Genomic DNA, 20,164 nt, shown 5'->3' on the forward strand with positions numbered 1-20,164 from the left:
CTCACTACTATGCTCTCATTGCTTTCCTTCCTTAAATTAAATTATACCCTTAACATCGTAATACCTTACAAACTCTCAGAACTCCTGGCAAACTTGCTTAGCAACAACAGAGCCATCTCCTTACTATATGACCTCTTTAACTTCAATCATCTTTACCTGTCATTCACCTGAACTACCACTTATACAGTAATGCCTTTATCCTCACCTTTATCTTCACTTTACCTTTGAACAGCTTAAGATTGCTGGAGAAAATCACAAAATCATGCTAATAGAAGTCACTTCACATAATGGGCACAGTAATTTTATAGCTTCTGTGTTCAGATTTCCAATGCCTCCTTACCTTAAGTCTGAGCTGATGACTTCACCTCAGACTTCACACAGAAAATGGATGCCATTAGATAAGAATGTCCTCATTTTCCTGCCTCCATTCCTATGCACCTACCAAACCCATGCCCATATGCCCTACCTTTTGTTTTGCTAGACAGGGGAGAGAACCACTGGGCCATCTTTTCATTTCTGTTCTGGTTCCCATTTCCTCTTACATTCTCAGACTTAACTCTTCCAATATGATATTCTCTTTCTGGCCTGAATTATTAATTTCTCCCTCCTACTGTCTCTGTTTCCACTGGTATGCAGCCGTGCTTTTCTATCATACTTGTTCCCTGCCAGCTACTGCTCTAATTCTTAGTTCCTCTTTACAATAGAGTTGTCTCAAAAAGTTGTCATTACTCATTGTGTCTCTTTCCTCACCTCCCATTCACTCTAGATTTCCATGTCCACCATAGCACTGAATTAGCAGCTCTCAACCTCCTGCCAAGGTTCATAGTCAATTCTCTTCTCTTATTACACTTGACGTCTTGGAAGTATTTGACACAAGTGGCCATCCCCTGTTTACTGGAACCTTTTTCTCATTTTCTTCACATTTCTTTTTATTAGTACATATTTTCTTCATATTTTTGAAGTCTCATTCTCACTTGGTTTTCTTCTTCCCTCACTGACAGCTTCTTCCCCATTTCCTTTTCTGACTTTTCCTTGCCTAGAAGATCTCTCATTAATAAAGTTCTTCAGGGCTAGACCCATGGCTGTCTTTTTATCTATACTCTCTTCCTAGGAGATTGCATCCAGTTTTATTGGATCAGATATCTTCTCTAGCTTAGGTAATACTGAGGAAATGAAAATATGTAGGGTCAGGTTCATTTCTCCTTCTCCTTACGTTTAACTGAAACCAGTCACTTCTTAATTTATGTTACTCTGGTGGTCTCGAAAGCAAAGAAAAAAGGAAGATATAATAATGATTCATTATAGATTGAGAACTTTGTAAGATAACATTTATCTCTAAGGATGTCTAAATTACAAGGAAAATTAGAAAAAAGATCACTGGATTCCTCTGATTTTCATTTTCTCAGAATTCAGTGCGATGTAAATTGTGTCATTCTCAGTAACATCAGCTTATCTGTGTCTGAAGCATATTTCCCTTGTCTTACAGGTGATAGAACTGTTGATCTGAAGGATCTAATAGATGCAGTCAGTTATATCAAGGGTGAGTTGTGAGACGTGGTGGAAAAATTTTATAAATAGCATTTTAATACTTTAAAATTAATGGTACAGAAAAATATTTTCCATTCATAAAAGTTTAAATTTTTTCATAAAACATGCTCTATTTTTACGGATGCTGCTGGACTTCAGTAAACAATAATCTGTTTTTAACATATCAATGCCCATGATATTATCTGAAGTTTTTTCTTTTTTTGTTTCTATTTTTATTAGTATGTGTTTGCAGTACATAGTGATGACATTCACTGGGGAAAATTGGTACATGTGCATAACACATCTTAATTTTTCCCATCCCTTTCCTCTCCTCTCCCTTTCTTCTTCCATCTCTTAGTCCCCTTCCTATTTGCAAAAGAAGTATCTTCCTACTTCCTATTATCTGTCTTTAATTTTGCTTTATAATTTATTTTTACTTTGGATTTCTTATGTAAAAGAAGCCGTACAATATTTAAACTTGTGTGTCTGATTTATTTCACTTAACATAGTCTCAAAGTGCATCTTTTCCTACAGATGACTCAAGTTTGTCCTTCCTTGTGGGAGAGTAATACTCCATTATGTATAAATACACATTTTCTTTTTTCATTCATCTGTCGATGGACATGTAGACCACTTCCAAGATCAAGCTATTATGAGTTGTGCTGCTGTAAGTATAGATAATGCATGTATCATTATAATATGATGTCTTTTTTCATTTTTTGTTAGTACATGTTTGCAGTACATAATGATTACATTCTTCATGCGGAGTTGGTACATGTACCTAACACATCTCAATTCTTTTTCCATTCTTTACTCCTCCCCTCTTTTCCCCTCCCTCTTCCTCCCCCCATCTCTTGGTCCTCTTTCCCTTCATGAAAGAGGACTTCCAGAACTATTTCAGTAAGTAACAAGAGCAATGGGGCAAATGTGTTTGAAACAAGGGAGAGCATTTTGAGGGGGATTAATGGCTGGGTGTCTTACTGTAATAGTTGTGGAGGGTTTTTTTTGTTGTTTTTTTGCACCAGAGATCGAACTCAGGACCTTGCACTTGCGAGGCAGTTGCGGCAGCACTGAGCTAAATCCCTGGCCCTATAATAATTTTTTATTTAAACGTTCACTGCATATTTTGATCACCCCTTGTACATGGGTGATGATATATATAAGTACTACGATATTGTTTTGTAAATTGCCCCAGAATATTTCTGTAATTCATTTCTCATCTTTCTAAGGAGAGGTGATTGATATTGAGAATTTAGTCAACTTTCTAGCAAATGAGGGGATTGAACTCACAGAAGAAGAAATAATCATTTGACATTTATTGGTGAGAAGTTTTTTATAATTATCTTGTCTTTCTAAAGGTATATTTTTGTTATCCTGTACTGAAGAGCCTCAGAAACTATCTTGATTTTTGTATCATCTAGTACAGTGCTTCCTAAACTTAAATGTGCCTATGAGTCACCTGGGCAACTTGGAAAAATACAGATTTTGGTTCGGGTCTGTGGGGCCTGAGATGCTCCATGTCTAATGGATGCCCAGGTGGGGCCAATTGCACAGACCACACTTTGCCTGTAAAGTACGTGAAAGATGAAGAAAAGCAAGGATATGTTGAGATTATGACTAGACTTTTATTTCCTAAACCACAATATGCTAGTTTGTGCCTGAGGGCATGATTCCTGCCCCAAAAAGTAAGGGAAGATATTAGAGTGATTAAAATTTAAAAATAAAAATGAGTATTAGGGAGAGACTCGTAAGAGAAGCAAGAAAAGATTGGAATCAGTTGACTTTGCTTTATTGAGATTTCTACTGACTTGAGTTACATGTCTCAGCTCCAGACCCTTGTGTTATATAACTACTTTAAAATTTCTACTACTTTTTTTGTTGTTCTGATAAAAAAAAATTAAGCATATTGGAGCGTAGCATTTTTACCATAACATTTTAATGACGTTGCCAGATAATTTCTATAGTTCTGGCCTTAAATTTAAGATGGTGTCCTGAGCTGGAGATGTAGCTCACTCACAGAGCACTTGCAAGGTCCTGGGTTTGATCCTCAGTAATGAAAAAAACACTCCAGCATAATCCCCATGTACTCCTAAGGAGCCTCCTCCCCTACTTTCTTTATGTTATGCTCCAAACCAATGGAACTACTCACAGTTCCTTCAGAATACCTTGTTCCTTCCTACTTTTATCCCTCAGTTAACACAATTTCCCCTGTCTAAAATACTCCTCCTCCCTTCCATCTCCATCTATCCAAAGTCCAAGCATAAAATCCTATTTCACTGCCCCATGTTCACTGTTACATTCCTTGATTCCTATCACTATCCATCCCCTGGTCAGAAGTCCACTCTTCCTTCCCCGAACTCTTGTGGGCTTTGTTGGTACAACTCATTAGAGACTCAGAATATGCTGCCTCGTTCTTTTATTGTTTTTTATATGCTTCTGGTTCCCTGAGAACACAGAAATCAGTTTCTTGATTTTCTTTTTTCCTTTGTGGCTCTAGGGATTAAACCCAGGCCTCTACCACTGAGTTACATCCCCAGTCTAGAAACCACTCTCTTAAATCTCTGGTTTATCTCCCCATCTCCAAAAAACTCCCTTGGTGTTTCTTTTTTCAATGAATGTGCATAAATTCACTTGCTTAAGCCAAACTTCTAAGCATAATCTTTGCTTTCTCCTCTCTCAGCCTCCCACATTTATTCACCAAGTTCTATTAGTTTGTCCTACACAGTTCTACGTTGTCCACCACTTTTTTCTCGCATTTTCTATACCCTAATACTGATCAGCGTCATCTTTTGCCTGGATAATTGTAGCAGCCTCTTGGCTAATCCTGCTGCTTTCAGGCATGTTTCCTTCCAATCCTTTCACTGTCCACATCCATCCAGGCTTGAAAACCTAAATATGATCATCAAAACCTAAATATGATGTTCTAGTACCTAAATATAATCATGCCACGCTCATGGTTTAAAACTTTTTTTTTTTTGATACCGGGGATCGAGCGCAGGACCTTGCGCTTGAGAGGCAGGCAGCAGAACCACTGAGCTAAATCCCCGGCCCTCGTGGTTTAAAACTTTTAAAAGACACTCCATTTGCTCAGAACACCTTTCACAATATTAATACTATACATCTCCAGCCTCCTTTGCATTCTTCTGAACATGATCAGGTTCAGTTGCACAGACTGATTTGAAAGTTCAACAGATGTCTTGTCCTGAAACAACTATATATGCTGTCCCCTTGTCTGGGAAACAATTCCCTTCTCTAAAAGAAGCCCCTAAACCCTCCAGTTTGCTTAGATAACCTCATCTCTTGTGCTTGGGAAATTAGGCATCAGTCTTCTGCTTAGGGACTCAGGTAGATTAGAGAAATGTGCACTTCTCTTGCTCATCAGTAGTTGGGGTTTTCTTTGAATCTTCAGTCTCTCCTTTTCATTTCTTCTACTATATTGCTGAAATTTTGTTTTCATAATCCCAACATTCCCCAACTCAAGCCTGGGTGGGTAACTGATTTTACTGAAACTGCTTTGAACTGAATGGATATCTTTACCCTTACATATTCTATACCATGTATAACTTAGGGGAATTTTTATTCAGTTTCTGTTCCACAAGTTCTGGCCTTTTGTTGCTAGGGACAGTCAGAACAAACTATGTTCAGACTTCTAGAGGAGAGGCGAAGAGATAAATGTTGTTAATATCAAAACTAAAATGTGTTGGGTCAGGGATTTAGCTCAGTGGCGCCATGCCTGCCTCGCAAGTGCAAGGTCCTGAGTTCGATCCCTAGTACCAAACGACAACGACAACAACAAAAAAAAACCCCTAAAGTGTGTAATGTTTTGTAGGACTAAAAGATTAAGTCTGCTTGACTTACAGTGAACCTAAAATTGTCCCTCCTCCACCTTGCCCTTTCCTAATAACCCTGCTTTCTTCCCCCACAGTTTCTACTATCAAGTTTATTTATTTGCATACTTTTAAAAAATTATTTCCCTATCAGAATTCCTGAGGATGCCTCTCAGGTTCCCTTCCTGTGCTTTCTCCTTTCTGGTGGCATCATGGAAAAAGCCTTCTGTCCACTTGTCTCACAGCTACTCTTTTTCTACCTTTTTCTATTGTCGCTTCTCTTGCAGGTACTGCTCTGGCCTGGATATGGTATTGTAAATCCCCAGGTTTCTATTAAGACACTTTTGCCGGTAATGTAAATTACTACAACCATTATGGGAAACAGTATATAAGTTCCTAAAAAAATTTAAAATGGAGCTACCATATGACCCAGAAATCCCACCCTTGGGTATATCCAAAGGATATGAAATCAATATGTCAAAGAAATATCTATATTCCCATGTTTGTTGTACTATAATTCCCAGTAGCCAGGATCCGAAATCAGTCTAAATGTTCATTAATGGATGAATGGAGTTTTAAAAATGATATGTATGTACACACTGGAAAACTATCCTTAAAAAAGAAGTAAATACTGTCATTTACAACAGTGTGGATGAGCTTAGAAGATTTTAAGTAAAATAAGCCAGGCACAAAGAGACAAACAACAGATGATCTTACTTATATGTGGTATCTAAAAAGATGACCTCTTAAAAGCAGAGAGAAAAATGGTGGTTATCAAGGGTTGGAGTTGAGGTACAACTGGGGAGATGTGGCTCAAAGAATATGAAATTTAGCTGGGTGTGGGGTGCATGCCTGTAATCCCAGCAGTTGGGAGGCTGAGGCAGGAGGATCACCACAAGTTTGAGGCCAGTTTAGGATACACAGTGAGTTCATAAATATATGCAGTTTTCATTTGTTGATTTAAAATAAGTAATTTTTGCTGGGTGTGGTAGTGCAAACCACCTCTAATCCTAGCACTCGAGAGGCTGAGGCGGGAAGATTGCCACAAGTTCAATGCCAGCCTGGGCTACATAGTGAGTTCAAGGCCAGCCTGAACTACACAGCAAGACCTTGTCTCAAAAGAACCAAAAATAAATAAATAAAAGTAATTTTTAAAATATCATGCTGTACGTTATAAATATGTAAAACTTTTGCTTCTCAATTTTAAAAATAACCATGCTTGGATGCAGTGACACACACCTATAGTCCTAGCTACTAAGGAACATGAAGCAGAAGAATCACTCTACCCCAGGAATTCAAGGCCAGCCTGGACAACATAACAAGACACTGTTTCCAAAAAATAAACAAAATAAAATAAAAAGGGAAATAAACCTCTCGATTTCTTAACTTCTCAGTAGCAACTACTTTCTATCTATTTTTCTAGCTCTGTTCTCTACATCCCCATTAATATCCTCCAATATTCACTGATCCCACTTTGTTCACTTCCATAGGTCAGACTTTCATGATTTCCCTACCTAATGTTAACTCATTAAATGAAGGGTACCCACCTATGTGCTAGGTTCTGTATCAAATGCTAAGGACACAAAAAGAATGAGTCATAGCCTTTGTCTCCTCAAAGACCTTATAGTCAAATAGAGGAATAAGCACATAAGCAAAATGGTTTTGATATAATGTGGTACATGTATGCAGAAGTTAATTTGGGAACATTTAGCCAAGACTGGAGAAAAAACATGGGGAAAGATCATTCCAGTCAGAGAAACATACCCTGTGCCTTCATGGTAACGAGCACAAATATCTTGGTTCTCAAAAAAATACTTGTCAGAACAAACACAGAGCTGGTCTTTCCTTTTTCCAACTCAAAGCATTTGCCAACATATTTCTCTCCATTTCTTCACATTTTTAAAATATTGCCAATCTGAGTTGGAAAAGATGCTGCTAGATTTTAGATTTGGTTGTATTTGTGGTATCTTTTTCCCATTTGTGACCTATGGAATATCAAGACATTCCTTGAAATACATAAAAGAGAAACTATGTTAAAGAAGTAGAAATAATTATATCCCTAAAACAGTGTCTTGTATTTTATCATACTCACCTGAGAGAAAAATAAATCCAAATTCCAAAGGTAACTCATAGAAGTTTCAGCCTGTTATTTTTAATAACGTCACAATTTTATCAACTGTAACAAGTTTTTATGTGGCTGCCTCTGAATCTGAACCAAAATGTTTTACAGGAAAGGGAAAGGTTACTGTGGATTCAATAATGGAGGGCCTGAAGAAGATTACACGTGAGTGAAAATTTATGCTCTAATACAGTATTAAACTGATAATCTGATGCTAAATATTTAGGTGTTTTCTTGGTTACAAAAGTAGATGATGATGATGATGATGATGATGATGATGATGATGATTATGCTGTGAAATGGATCGATAGAGTAAAAGTAGAACTTTTCTTCTGCCCTCCTCCCACAAATGAAGAATCTCAATCTTGTATTTCATTTTTAAGTAATTTTGATTTGTTCTCTGCACCTGCATTTCCCAAATGTGACACAAAAAACTCAACAAGTCTGACTGTGTTTCAGAAAGGATTTAAGAATGTCTTAGTTACTTTTTTTTCTTGCTGCTGAAACAAAATACCCAGCACCCAAAGTTAAAAAGGGAAAGGTTTGTAGAGATTTCAGTCCATAATCGCCTGGCTCCCAGGCAGGGTGGCTTGGCAGAGGGGCACTAAGAGGAGAAGTTCATGGCAAGCAGAGCACAGCAAAAGCAAGCAAACAGGGAGGAAGACAAGCCTCTTTCTGTCTCTTGTATTGTACCCAGCCTACCAGGATTAGGGCAGTGCCAAACCAAGCAGGATGCTGATTTAGTAATCACACAGCTTTAATCCCAGAAGCACTCACTCTAGATTCAGACACATCTGCAAAAGCTCCACCTATGACCGCATGAGGCTTTGTGGGGACATCTAGACCCAAACCATAACAAAGAATAATTTAAGGTAATTTATGCAAGTATGAACAAAATGAATTTTAATAAAAATTTAAATTCTGGGTACACACATTTAATGTTTCCAAGTGAAAAAAGTACTTTTAAAATATATACCCAAAAAGTTTCCAAGTGAGTCCTGTTGTATTACTGGTGAAAAATAAAAATAAAATCTCTTTGATAAGTCTCTCTAATCTTATCTTTTGCCATTTTTGTTGCTGATGCCAGAAAGCTTTCAGGATATTCAGTTGTAGCTTTTAACACAAGCATTTTAAATGATGCTGGTGAATTTAGTGATAGTGAAGCAACCCCCCCACCGTGTTTATTTATGATCTCTGTATTCATCAATAACTATTAAATACCAAGGCACCGTTCGGGAAAGCTCAGGCATGAACAAAAAATAAGCAAGATTTCTGCTCTCACCAAGGCTTAGTTTTTTACTCCACAGTATGTGCTCAGTAAATGCTTATTGGCTGACTGAGAGAGGTTCTAATCTACTGCTTTCAGATAATTGAAGATTCACCAACTCAAGTAGCTGTGTGGCAGTCATTTTTGAGATAATTTTCCCAATCTGGGCTACCAAGAAGAAATAGTACTGTATAACTAACAATCCCAAATAATATAACAAAGTCAACCAAATCAGGACCAATCAAATTTAAAACTATACATATATATGTATCGTACCCATGCTAGGCTTAAATTTTCAACCCTCCTGCCTCAATCTCCCAGTATACAGGTGTACACCACACACCCAGCTTCCATCACTCTCCTTTCTTCTCTTCCATTTATTTTCTGTTCCTCTCATGTTATCTTCTCTGTATCTCTAAAAAAAATAATAATTTCTTTTACATAATTTTCTCTTTTGCCCCTTTTTTTCTAGTGTTGTTCTTTCTTTTCCTCCCAAAACAGAAAAGCAAAAGAAAAAAGAGAAACAAGTCCAAAATATCCCTTCATGTTTTTAAATGAGTATTTTCTTTCTAGGGTGTATAGTATTGGAATCCACCAGGTATGGGGAAGAGATAGCAAATCCCTACTAAGTCCTATTTTGTTTCCACATTCACATTTTTAGGTGTGAATGGTGAACCCTGCCCCACCTTTCCTGCTCAGCATTATTTGTCAATGGTGTTCTCCCTAGGGCTGTGTTCACTCCAGCCATTTCCAGTTTCCATGTCACTCTGTGCACCCCAAGTCACTGCTTTCTCTCCCTAGCTTTTGCCCTATGTACATATACTCTAGACTGTGGCAGCTGTCCAAACTGAGGTGTATCCTTGATCACGTTGGCAGGTGGAGAAAGTAAAAAAAAAACCCACCTAGTTCTGTGCTGGATGTAGGCAATGGGCAAGGGGAGGGGAAGGTCAACTCATCTTCTGGATGTAATCCCAGCATTTTCAGACTCAGCCCCCTCCAAAAACCACATAGGACTGCCCCAGCCTCTCACCATGGAGGGTGGGACCCCTGTGTCCTAGCTTGAGCTTACATTTCTCAGAGGGTGTATGGCTAGCCTGCACCCTCTCCATGACCATCTCATATGGCTGTCTCCCGTCTGGTTCCTGTGGTAGGGTGACCCCAGAAACCCTGAAGTGTAGTTGTTCTTTAATTATTCTTTAAGTTAGTTTTAAACAATTAACCCCTCCCAAAAATGGCTACTGAGTTACTTTCAGAGTAAACTCCTACACTGTTTTTGCAGTTTTACTGTAGGGGTATGTGTGCGTGCATGCGTGTGTGTGTGTGTGTCTGTGTGTCTGTGTGTCTGTCTGTGTGTGTGTAGCTAGTGCTGCTAGCCTGGTCCATTGTTTCTCCCTGGAGTTGCTGAACCGGAGAGTCTTATTTGGCGTTAATGAAGTCAGGTCCCACTCCATGGGAGCTGGGGTTAGCAATCCAGACTGCTTCATTATTTCTCTGTGTTGTATTCAGTTTCTCCAGCTTCTCTGTAGTTTCTAGTTTTCCTGTCAGCTCTCTACCAATTCATGGAGATCTTTTTTATTTCATCAAGTTGGTTTTTAGGTATCTTGATTCCCAGTCCCTGAGAGGCTGTATTTTGCTTCCATCTTTACTCTGCCACTTTTAATCTCCATTTCTATTTTTCTGAGGGAAAAAAAAGATGAATTCCAGTTACCTAAGCTTGATAACACAAAAATAACACTCACATGTGAACTACTTCAAGACCTGCTGATATTTCTGTCACTTAATAGTAAACATTCAGAATGCCACTTGACCTTCAGCAGTGCTTTGGTTGCAAAGTTCTATGTCAGAATTTCTAAAACTGCACTCAATAGGAATACAGAAATTCTAATATACACTTGGAAAAACCTTACTTTGTAGAAATTAAGTCTGCTTCTTATCTGGGAAAAAAAATCTTCTATGTCACCTTCCTAACCAGAATGGCGCCACATGCAGTATTCAAGAATGGCATAGGGTCCCTCTAGCAAACTAATATCTCAGGAGGGAGAAGAGCCAAGCAAAAGGAAAGAAGAGGAGAAAGATTGTATGGGATGAGAGGTCAGAGGACAGGAAGGAAAAAGTGTCTGACAGTTTTTTCTTAATTCTATAAATTATATGTTTTGAATTTGAATTAACCTATACATCAATAAATAAGATATTTATTCTCATGTTTAGAAAACAAAACTACCCTACATTTTGAAAGGAAAAAGCGAATAAATTATAAAAGAATAGTCTCAGTTTCAATTCTGCCTCTAAGGTTTTCAATTTTTTGTCTTTGGAGTTCAATACATTAAGGGAAAAAGAAGCATATGAATTAAGATGGATAATTGCATATAACTTTGACCTTTTCCCTTAGTTTCCCATTTATCTGGGGAAAAAATAAGATAAAATGCATCCCTCCTATTCTACTTTCCCTAACTTCAGAAATTTATATGAGGGTCCTGAGTTCGATCCCCAGTACAAAAAAAAAATTGACTCTTAATTCAGTCCTTAAGCAAATAGAATGATGACTGTATGTAAATTGATAAAAACTGCCAATGAAACCTAATAAGGAAGCATTGTTAGGCGCCCAGCAGAGTGGCACACACCTATAATCCCAGCACTCTGGGAGACTAAGGCAGGACCACAAGTTTGACCTCCAGCCAGGCTGCTTAGCAAGACTCTGTCTCAAAATGAAAATAAAAAGGGCTTACGAGGTAACTCAGTGTGAAGGGCCTAGGTTCACTCTCCACCGCTGGAAAAAAAATAGGAGTTAATACTTTGACTTACAACCTTTAATCCCTTAATTATTTTCCCTAATTGTCTTGTCAGTTTCTACCCTCTGTCTATTAAGGTGACTGGACACCGTTACCTCTCCGTTTTCCAAAGTTCCTTTTGCCTTTACAGTCCATGTCACACTGCACCACTTTGATTATCAGATATACTGTTGCTAAGGGCTTCATTTGCTGTCTTTTAACCCCTAATTACATTGTAACTGTTTGATAACATAGTGCAGTTTACAAAGTAGGTATTCCTCACTCTGCCATTAAATAAATTAATTCAATAAAATGAAAGGAGTAAATTTGTTTGATGATGTATTCATTCTCTTTTATCTATTCTCTTTTAGCTTTAAAATTGTGAGAGTAACTTTTGTAGTTGAAAGGACACTATAAAGAAAGTGAAAAAACAATGTACAGATAGGAGACAATATTACCAATAAGAATTTAGTATCCAAAATATATCAAGAGCTCTTACAACTCAACAATCAAAATTATTCCTCCCTTATCTGTAGTTTTGCTTTCCACAGCACCAATTACCTGCAGTCAACTGCAATCCAATATTTTAAATGGAAAATTCCAAAAATAAATAATACATATGTTTTAAATTGCATGCTCTACTGAGTAGTATGATAGTAATTGTTATCTCCTATCCTGCTTGGGACATGAATCATCCTTTTGTCCCCTATTTACATACTATTTGCATTACCCACCCGTTAGTTACTAAGTAGCTGTCTCGGGTGTATCAACTATCACTGTATTCCATTGCTTATGTTTATGTAATCCTTGTTTTACTTAGTAGTGACCCAAAACCACAAGAAGAGTAATCCTTGCAATTCAGATTTGCCAAAGAGAAGCCATAAAATACTTCCTTTAAATAAAATGATGAAAGATCTTGACTTAATAATGAAAAATTATTGTTGTTAATCTCTTACTATGCCTAATTTATAAATTAAACTTTATCATAGGTATGTATATATATGAAAAAACAGTGTATCTATAAAGCTAGGTAGTATCGGTAGTATCAGGCAACTACTAGGGCTATTGGAACATGTCTGCTGAGGGTAGGAAGGGATTATTGTAACCCAGATTTTTCAATGGACAAAGGATATGAATAGACATTTCTTTACAGAAGATATAAAAATGACGATTAGCACATAAAAAGATATTCAATATCATTAGTCATTAGAGAATACAAATCAAAATCACAGTGAAATATTTCAGACTGGTTAGGATTAATGTAATAAAAACAACAAGCATTAATGAAGATGTAGATAAATTGAAATTCTCATACATTACTGGTATGAATATAAAATGGTGCAAATGGATAAATGCTATATTTGTTGAATTAGTGAAGAAACTAACTGAAAGCTACATAGACTCATAAAAAGATAAAATATTAAAAATCAGAATATTTAGAAGTTTGCAAAACAAGGATTAGACAACTTAATATTAAAACTTAAATAAGGGGGGCTGGGGATTTAGCTCAGTGGTTTTGATGCCTTCTGTGCAAGCCCAAGGACCTGAGTTCGATGCCTGGTACCAAAAAAAAAAAAAAAAAACAACTTAAATAAGGGCCGGGCATTTAGCTCAGTGGTTCCGCCACCTACCTCGCAAGCGCAAGGTTCCAAGTTCAATCCCCAGTACCAAAAGAGAAAACTTAAATATTAAAACTTGCTGTAAAAATTGATCCTAGAAATATTTTCTGACATTTTGTATGGGCTTTTGCCATGAACCAATGAGGACATAATTGTACATGTAGAGCAGCACTATTCATAGTAGTGTCCACATAGACGAATGGATAAGCCAAAGGCAGTATATCCATTTAATGGAATTTTATTCAGCCCTTAAAAGGAAGAAAGCTGTGACCCATGCTACAAAATGGATGAACCTCAAGGATATTAATGCACAGTGAAATGAGCCAGTCACAAAAGGACAAATACTGTATGGTTTCACTTACATAAGACATCTTTAACAGCCAAGTGCATAAAAACAGAAAATATGGTGGTTGTCAGGGTCTGGAAGGATGGGGAAATGTTGAGATGTTATTTAATGAGCACAGTTTCCACTTTGCAAGACGAAAATGTTCTGTAGATTGGTGGTGCAACAAAGTGAATATACTTATCAATACTTGTTACTATGGTAAATTTTATGTAATATGTCTTTTACCCCAACTAAAGACAAAGGATAATTTAAAATTTTACTTCTAGCTGGGTACAATAGCCACTTGGAAGGCTGAGACAGAATGACTTGAACCCAGGAGTTTGAGATCAGCCTGAGAAACATAGTGAGACTTTGTCTCTTTAAAAACCACAAAAACAAAAGCAAATTTTTTTTTTACTTCCCACCAACTCCATGTTAATAGGAACTGTCATTATCCCCATTTTCAATTTGGTTGCCTTTAACATAGTAAGTCCGTAGTAGATACTTCTTGAACTAATTTGTAAATTAAACCTGTCCTGGGCCGGGGATTTAGCTCAGTGGTGTTGCCACCTGCTGCACAAGGGCAAGGACCCGAGTTTGATCTCCGCTATCAAAAAAAAGAAAAAAAAAACCTGTCCTTTATCTTCCCTTGTTTTTGTTCTTAATGCACTAAGTTTGAAAAGACCTGGGTAAAGTCAAATCATACTTATAAGGAACAAACTCCCAGAGCAGGAGTGGAAAACTTTTAGAAATGCTGCTGCTAAGTGAATCCAGAAGCACTTTTGGAGGCTCCAGTGCATTACTAGCTAAACTCTGGGTACCACAGTCTGTGGTTACCCATAAACAAACATGCCTCTCTTACTGTGCCTAATTTATAAATTAAACTTTATCTTAGGTATGTCTGCATAGGAAAAAACATAGTCTATATAGAGTTTGGTATTAACTGTGGTATCAGGCATCCACTACAGGTCTTGGAATATATTCCCTAAGGGTAAGGGAAGATCATTGTAACCTAAATTTTGAAATGGACAAAGAATATGAATAGACATTCCTTCACAGAAAATATGAAAATGACGATTAGCACATAAAAAGGTGTTCAACATCATTACTTACTAGGGAAACTCAAATCAAAACCACAATGAATCTAACTCCTACACTAGGATTTACAGTTCCATGAGAGAGGTCAGATCATGAATACTATGATACCTGCTTAACAGAATCAATCTTTTTGTTTGTTTTTTATTTTGTTTTTTGAGACAGGGTCTTGCTATGTAGTCTAGGCTGGGCTTGAACTCACTGCAATACTCCTGCCTCAACCTCCTAAGTGGTGGGATTACAGGCATATGACACCACACCCGGCTCTTAATTGCTTTTTTTTTTTTTGGTACTGGGGATCGAACTCGGGTCCTTGCGCTTGCACAGCAAGCGGCAAAACCACTGAGCTAAATCCCCAGCCCTCTTAATTGCTTTTTAAAGTCACTTTTCTTACTAATATTAAAGTTTATAAGCTTATGAGAGTGATTTTTTTTTTTGCCCTTCTTTTTAGACCTAATGATATGGCTTGGGGTTTCTGTTGTTTGTTTTCGGTTGTCTGTTTTGTGGTACTGGGGATTTGCTCCAACACAGGAATGAATTTGTGGGTCCTCTCCCTGGGCCTGAGCTAGAGCAATGAATGAGGTCACAGTTGCGTGATGGAACAGACCCTTTGTTGGGCTCTTGATCTGATTGAAGGCCCAAAGTGGTGAGTGGCACAGCTTAAAAGTAGGTAAAAAATCAGAATTTTTACAGTTCTATGCTGAGTCCTTTTTTAAAAAGAAAACACTGTCATGTCTTTGAGGGATTGAAGTTTGTTTTAAAATGATGATTTTCAACATAAGGATGATTTCAAAGCACCTTTCAAGTACCTAACTTGTTGAACATCTCTGGAGTTCCCAGCTGTGTGGTAGGTTTCTAGATTCCGAACATCTGTAATTGAGTTGTTTAGAAACAACTACACTCCAGGTTCTGAAGTAAAGACCTGGGGAAAAATGATTCTAATCAGACATTAAGAAACTTTTTTCTTCATGGTTTAATAGTATTTATTGTTCATTATTCCTGTTAATGACCCACTTTTCTTGTTTTTGAGCCACCGAAAAGACAAAAATTTGCTATGTTGCCTAGGGTGGCCTCAAACTCAATGTCTTCCTGCCTCAACCTCCCAAGTGCTGGGATTACAGGAATGCGTCACACTCCTGGTTCACTCCACTTCTAGAAAAGATAACTGAAGCTATAAAATGAACAAAGGTGGAAGCCCTACCACCCAACCTGTGGTCAATAGGTCCTGTCTCTCAAACTATGCAGAGTGGTAAAGGGAGGACTAGAGCAATGGTTTTAGTGAAGAAGTCGATTCAAGAAGGTCTAGAGTAGCAAACAGCATTTTATTCCATACCCACTCCTACTTTTAAGAAAGACTTTGGGGCCAGAAGAACTGACAGGGCAGGGATGTGCATCTCAGAAGGAAACCCTGAGAAAAGCTACGTACTACCAGTCAGGTGCCTAAGGCAGAAACAAGGAGGCAGGTATTTAAAATGCTATAACATTTGCCAATTAGAACTTGAAATGTTCTGCTTCATAAATAAATTTTGCCTTTAAATAACTTTTTCCATGGGGCCAGGGATTTAGCTAAGTGGTTCCGGCGCCTGCTGCACAAGCACAAGGTCCCAAGTTCGATCCCTGGTACAAAAAAAAAACAAAAAACCCCAACTTTTTCCACATATTTCTAGGATGCTTTATCTGATTCACTTGGCACCATTTTTTATGATTTAAGATATATAACATGATGGTTTTGTGTATGTATACATTGTGAAATAATCACACAATCAAGCTAATTAATATATCAGTCATTTCACACAGTTACTATTGAGAGGAAGTGAGAACACTGAGGCTGTGCTCTCTTACCAAATTTCAAGTACACAGTGCAATACTGTTAACTGTAATCACCATGCTATGCATTAGATCTTTGGAACTCACTCATCTCGCATAACTGAGAGTGTGCACTCTCATATCCCCCTCTTTCCAACCATTCTACTCACTCTGTGAGTGACTATTTTAGATTCCACATAGGAATAAGTGAGAGCACACAGTCTTTTCGAGTCTGGCTTATTACACTTAGCATTTATTTTTTGTTTGTTTGTTTTTTGGTACCGAGATCGAACTCGGGACCTTGTGCTTTCGAGGCAGGCAGCGGAACCACTGAGCTAAATCCCTGACCCCAGCATTTATTTTTATATAGCATCAGAGTGATAATACAGTATTTGAGAGGAGGAGCAGTAATAAGAAATTTTGCTTTCAGATCTAGGGAAAATAAAAGGAATTTTCCACATTGCCTTCCAACTTTGCCCATAACTCTAATGTGAATTTGCATATAATCATTACTTGAGGCTCTAGACTTCAACCTCCAAGCCTTGCACTGGAAAAGTTCCAAAAGAGTATAAAGAAACTAATCTGTGAATTGATCCTTAATTGCATTTTCTGAGTTCCAGACGCAGTTACTGGCCACATGGCAGTTTCAGAAATTAAATCAAAACTTACGTTGAAACCCCTAAAAGTACCTGTCTTCCACAGCAAGAGGTAGGTAATGGAAGTGTTACTATATTATGATAAAGAATTATTAATGTAGTGGATATATTATTAAATACCCATAAAGGCTATAAGACAAGTTAGAATGCTCTTCAAATATCTGTTCTGTGGAGAATTTAGTTATAAAACAAAACATTTAAATTGAGAAAGCTTTTTATGAAAAGAAAATGATAAACCTCTTTTTTGACTAGAGAAACAGTTTTCCTTCCTGTTCTCCCAAATGAAATGCTATTTTTGGTTAGGACACAGAATACCCTAGACTGCTCAAGGAGTTGTCAGTTATACCCTAAGGTATTTTGAGTGCCAGTTTAAAGGAAAATAAATTCAGAAGACCTTAAGGTAGAGCTTAACCCCTAAGCAAGTCAAAATATAGAAAAAGGGTCTATATGACAAATACAGCCCGTAAAAGGCAATCTGGTAGATTACCCATGACTAGCCTTAGGCTAAAACTGAGGAGGGAAATTTGCTTGTATCATTAACAATAGCTTTCTCTCAAGCAGTTACCAATAAACTCCAAAATCACAGCTACTAATAACTGAAAGAGCCCAAGATACATTTTACCAGATTATAAGAAGAAAAACTCCTCTCTTTTATCACAGTTGTTCATTTTCTTTACCACCTTGAGGATATTTTTGCTAGTGTTCTTGGGTTTGCCAGTGCTAAAAAAAATCGTATCTCTAACACTTTTTAGATAATAATGGGTAAAATAACCTTATAGCAGCCAAACCCTTAGTATTACTGTTCCCTTACCCCACATGAAAAGCTATCTTTTGTGTTGGGTTGGGTTGAGTTGGGCTGGGTTGGGTTTGGTTTTGAGTCATGTTCTTTTTATGAATCTCAGGCTGGCCTTGAGCTCACTATGTAGCCCAGGCTGGCCTCAAACTCCTGATTCTCCTGCCTCAGCCTCCCTGGTGCTGGGAATTTCAAGAGTGTACCACCACAGCTGATCAGCTGCCATTTTTTCCCCCCAGCACTAGGGATTGAACCCAGGGAGTGATGAGCTATTTCCCCAATCTTTTCGTATTTTTATTTTGAGGCAGAGTCATACTATATTGCCCAAGCTGACCTTGAATTTGTGATCCTCTTGCCTCAGTCTCCAAAGTAACTGAGATTACAAATGTGTGCAGCTGGCACAAGCTGCCTTTTGAAGCGGTGAGTTCCTTGTCACAAAAAGTAGTCTAGCAAAGACTAAATAATACCACATATAGAGGAAATTCACACCCTAAATGAAAGGCTGGACTGGGATCATTCTAAATCAAAGGTTCTACAATCATTTGTGGGTTGCTCACTTCTCCTTCTGAAGTTAAATTCCAGGTTCTCATCATGAACAAAGAATTTTTTTGGCGGGGGGTACCGGGGGCCTAACTCAGGACCTTGTACTTTTGAGGCAGGAGGCAGAACCACTGAGCTAAATCCCCGGCCCCTTGAACAAAGAATTTACAAAATGAGCAAAAAGCAGTGGCAAAGTTTATTTGAAAAAGTGAAAGTGAAGAAGAGTGAGGGAGAACCTGGCTCTGCAGAAGAAACTTGGGCCGAGTAAAAGAGGAAAAAGCAAGATAAGAGTACACCCTGTAGAAAACAAGGCAGGCTATCATGAGGAAAGCCATGATAGCCAGCTCTTCTTGGCATCTGTGTCCTTTTATATTGTCCAAATCTCGAGGCCAGGCATGGTGGTGCACACCTGTGATTGCAGCACTGGGGAGGCTGAGGCAAGGAGGATCGCCATGAGTTCAAGACTAGCCTGAGCTACATAGTGAGTTCAAGGCCAGCCTGAACTATACAGTGAGACCTTGTCTCAAAAAAAAAAAAAAAAAATCTGGAGGAAAACCACGAGAATTTCTACATATGGATCCTGAGAGGCGGTGCTGGGATCCCACACCTCAAGTTGATAGGAGGTCTAAGCATCCTATTGAAAACCTGCTCAAATTCCCAGAAGTCCACGGTTTTGGGAACTGTTCTGCCGTGTGTTCTAGGATCTTGTAATTAACAGGTCCTGCCTACTTTCCCAGCTTTGCACCCTAATCTCCTATGTCAATTTGAAACTTATATAAAATAGAAACGCTTTCTCCAGTGTTTGGTCTAAGATAGGGTTTGAAACTGTGCCAAAAGTCTCCTTCCATAATGCAACTAATAAAGACCTTATACTGCATAGAACAAATGCAAGGTCAAAACTTATGCCTTCCTTTTGCTTCTTGACAACACACTTCTGTATCTGCTGCATCAAAAGATGCATCACGCTAAAGAAATTTGTTCATATCTACAAATACAAAATATTTGCCTTAGTAAAGGCAAACTTGAGTCTTCAGAATTTCAAGTAGGTGATTTCAGAAGAAGAAATCAGTGTTACTATAAGCTAAGAAAATAAGGCAAGTTCAATAAATATCCATGTTACAAATTTGAGAACAATACCTTTTAAAAGCTTATCACAGCTGGGCTGTAGTGTGGCTCAGTGATAGAGGGCTTGTTCCAACTCCAGCACTGCAAATGGATGGATGGATGGATGGATGGATGGATAGATAGATAGATGCTTATCATTTCCTTTTCTCTCCAGTCCCTCTTTGAAAATGAGTTGAAAATAATATTCTAGAGGATACTAAATTAATAAAACCTAATAATTTTATTGTTTAATTTCAATGTTTATTTCTTTTAGTTTATCTTTAACCAATAGCTTTTTATAAAACCACAAAAACTAAGAGATTCCATAATTTGTAAACTTTTAGTTCTGTTAGTTTCAAAACTCAATGCATTTTAAATAATACAAATCTATAAAAGTATGGTTGCTTTAATTAATTTATATTTCATTAAATCTTATTTAATTTACCATATTATAAGCAAACCCAGTCTTACAGAATACATTTCTGTGTTCCTAAATAAGTTATTATAAATCTATACAAAGTGTCTCCTAAATATTAATATTTTCCCTCCTTTTCCAGATTTTTCTTTCCTAGGAAAATGAAAGGGCAACCAAAGTTCCAAACTTTCTGGAAGTGTTCTCTGTCTTTTTCTGTCTTTCACATATGTGGTAAAAATAAAATTTTGCAATTAAAGTTGTAAAATAATCATAGATGCAAACATTTCTCTATAAGGATATACA

General features: G+C 37.5%; 1 protein-coding gene across 4 annotated transcripts in view; it reads left to right on the forward strand.

The window, feature by feature from the left end:
• Nucleotides 1-20,164, forward strand: part of LOC147820672 (EF-hand calcium-binding domain-containing protein 3-like) — a 51,271-nt gene that overhangs the window by 21,209 nt on the left and 9,898 nt on the right. For 2 of the 4 annotated variants that reach the window (XM_087203830.1, XM_087203833.1), the window contains exons 7-10: nucleotides 1,487-1,540; nucleotides 2,062-2,194; nucleotides 7,585-7,638; nucleotides 16,974-17,061. In XM_087203830.1, coding sequence (XP_087059956.1) covers nucleotides 7,614-7,638; nucleotides 16,974-17,061 — 113 coding nt within the window. In that variant the 5' untranslated portion in view covers nucleotides 1,487-1,540; nucleotides 2,062-2,194; nucleotides 7,585-7,613. Of the gene's footprint in view, nucleotides 1-1,486; nucleotides 1,541-2,061; nucleotides 2,195-2,756; nucleotides 2,849-7,584; nucleotides 7,639-15,005; nucleotides 15,395-16,973; nucleotides 17,062-20,164 lie in introns of those variants that run through there. The other 2 variants (XM_087203831.1, XM_087203832.1) reach the window with 2 other exon arrangements.

This window comes from Heterocephalus glaber, unplaced genomic scaffold (assembly GCF_053883595.1).
Source record: "Heterocephalus glaber isolate CG9 unplaced genomic scaffold, H.glaber_assembly_v1.0 deba00001811, whole genome shotgun sequence".
NCBI lineage: Eukaryota > Metazoa > Chordata > Mammalia > Rodentia > Bathyergidae > Heterocephalus > Heterocephalus glaber.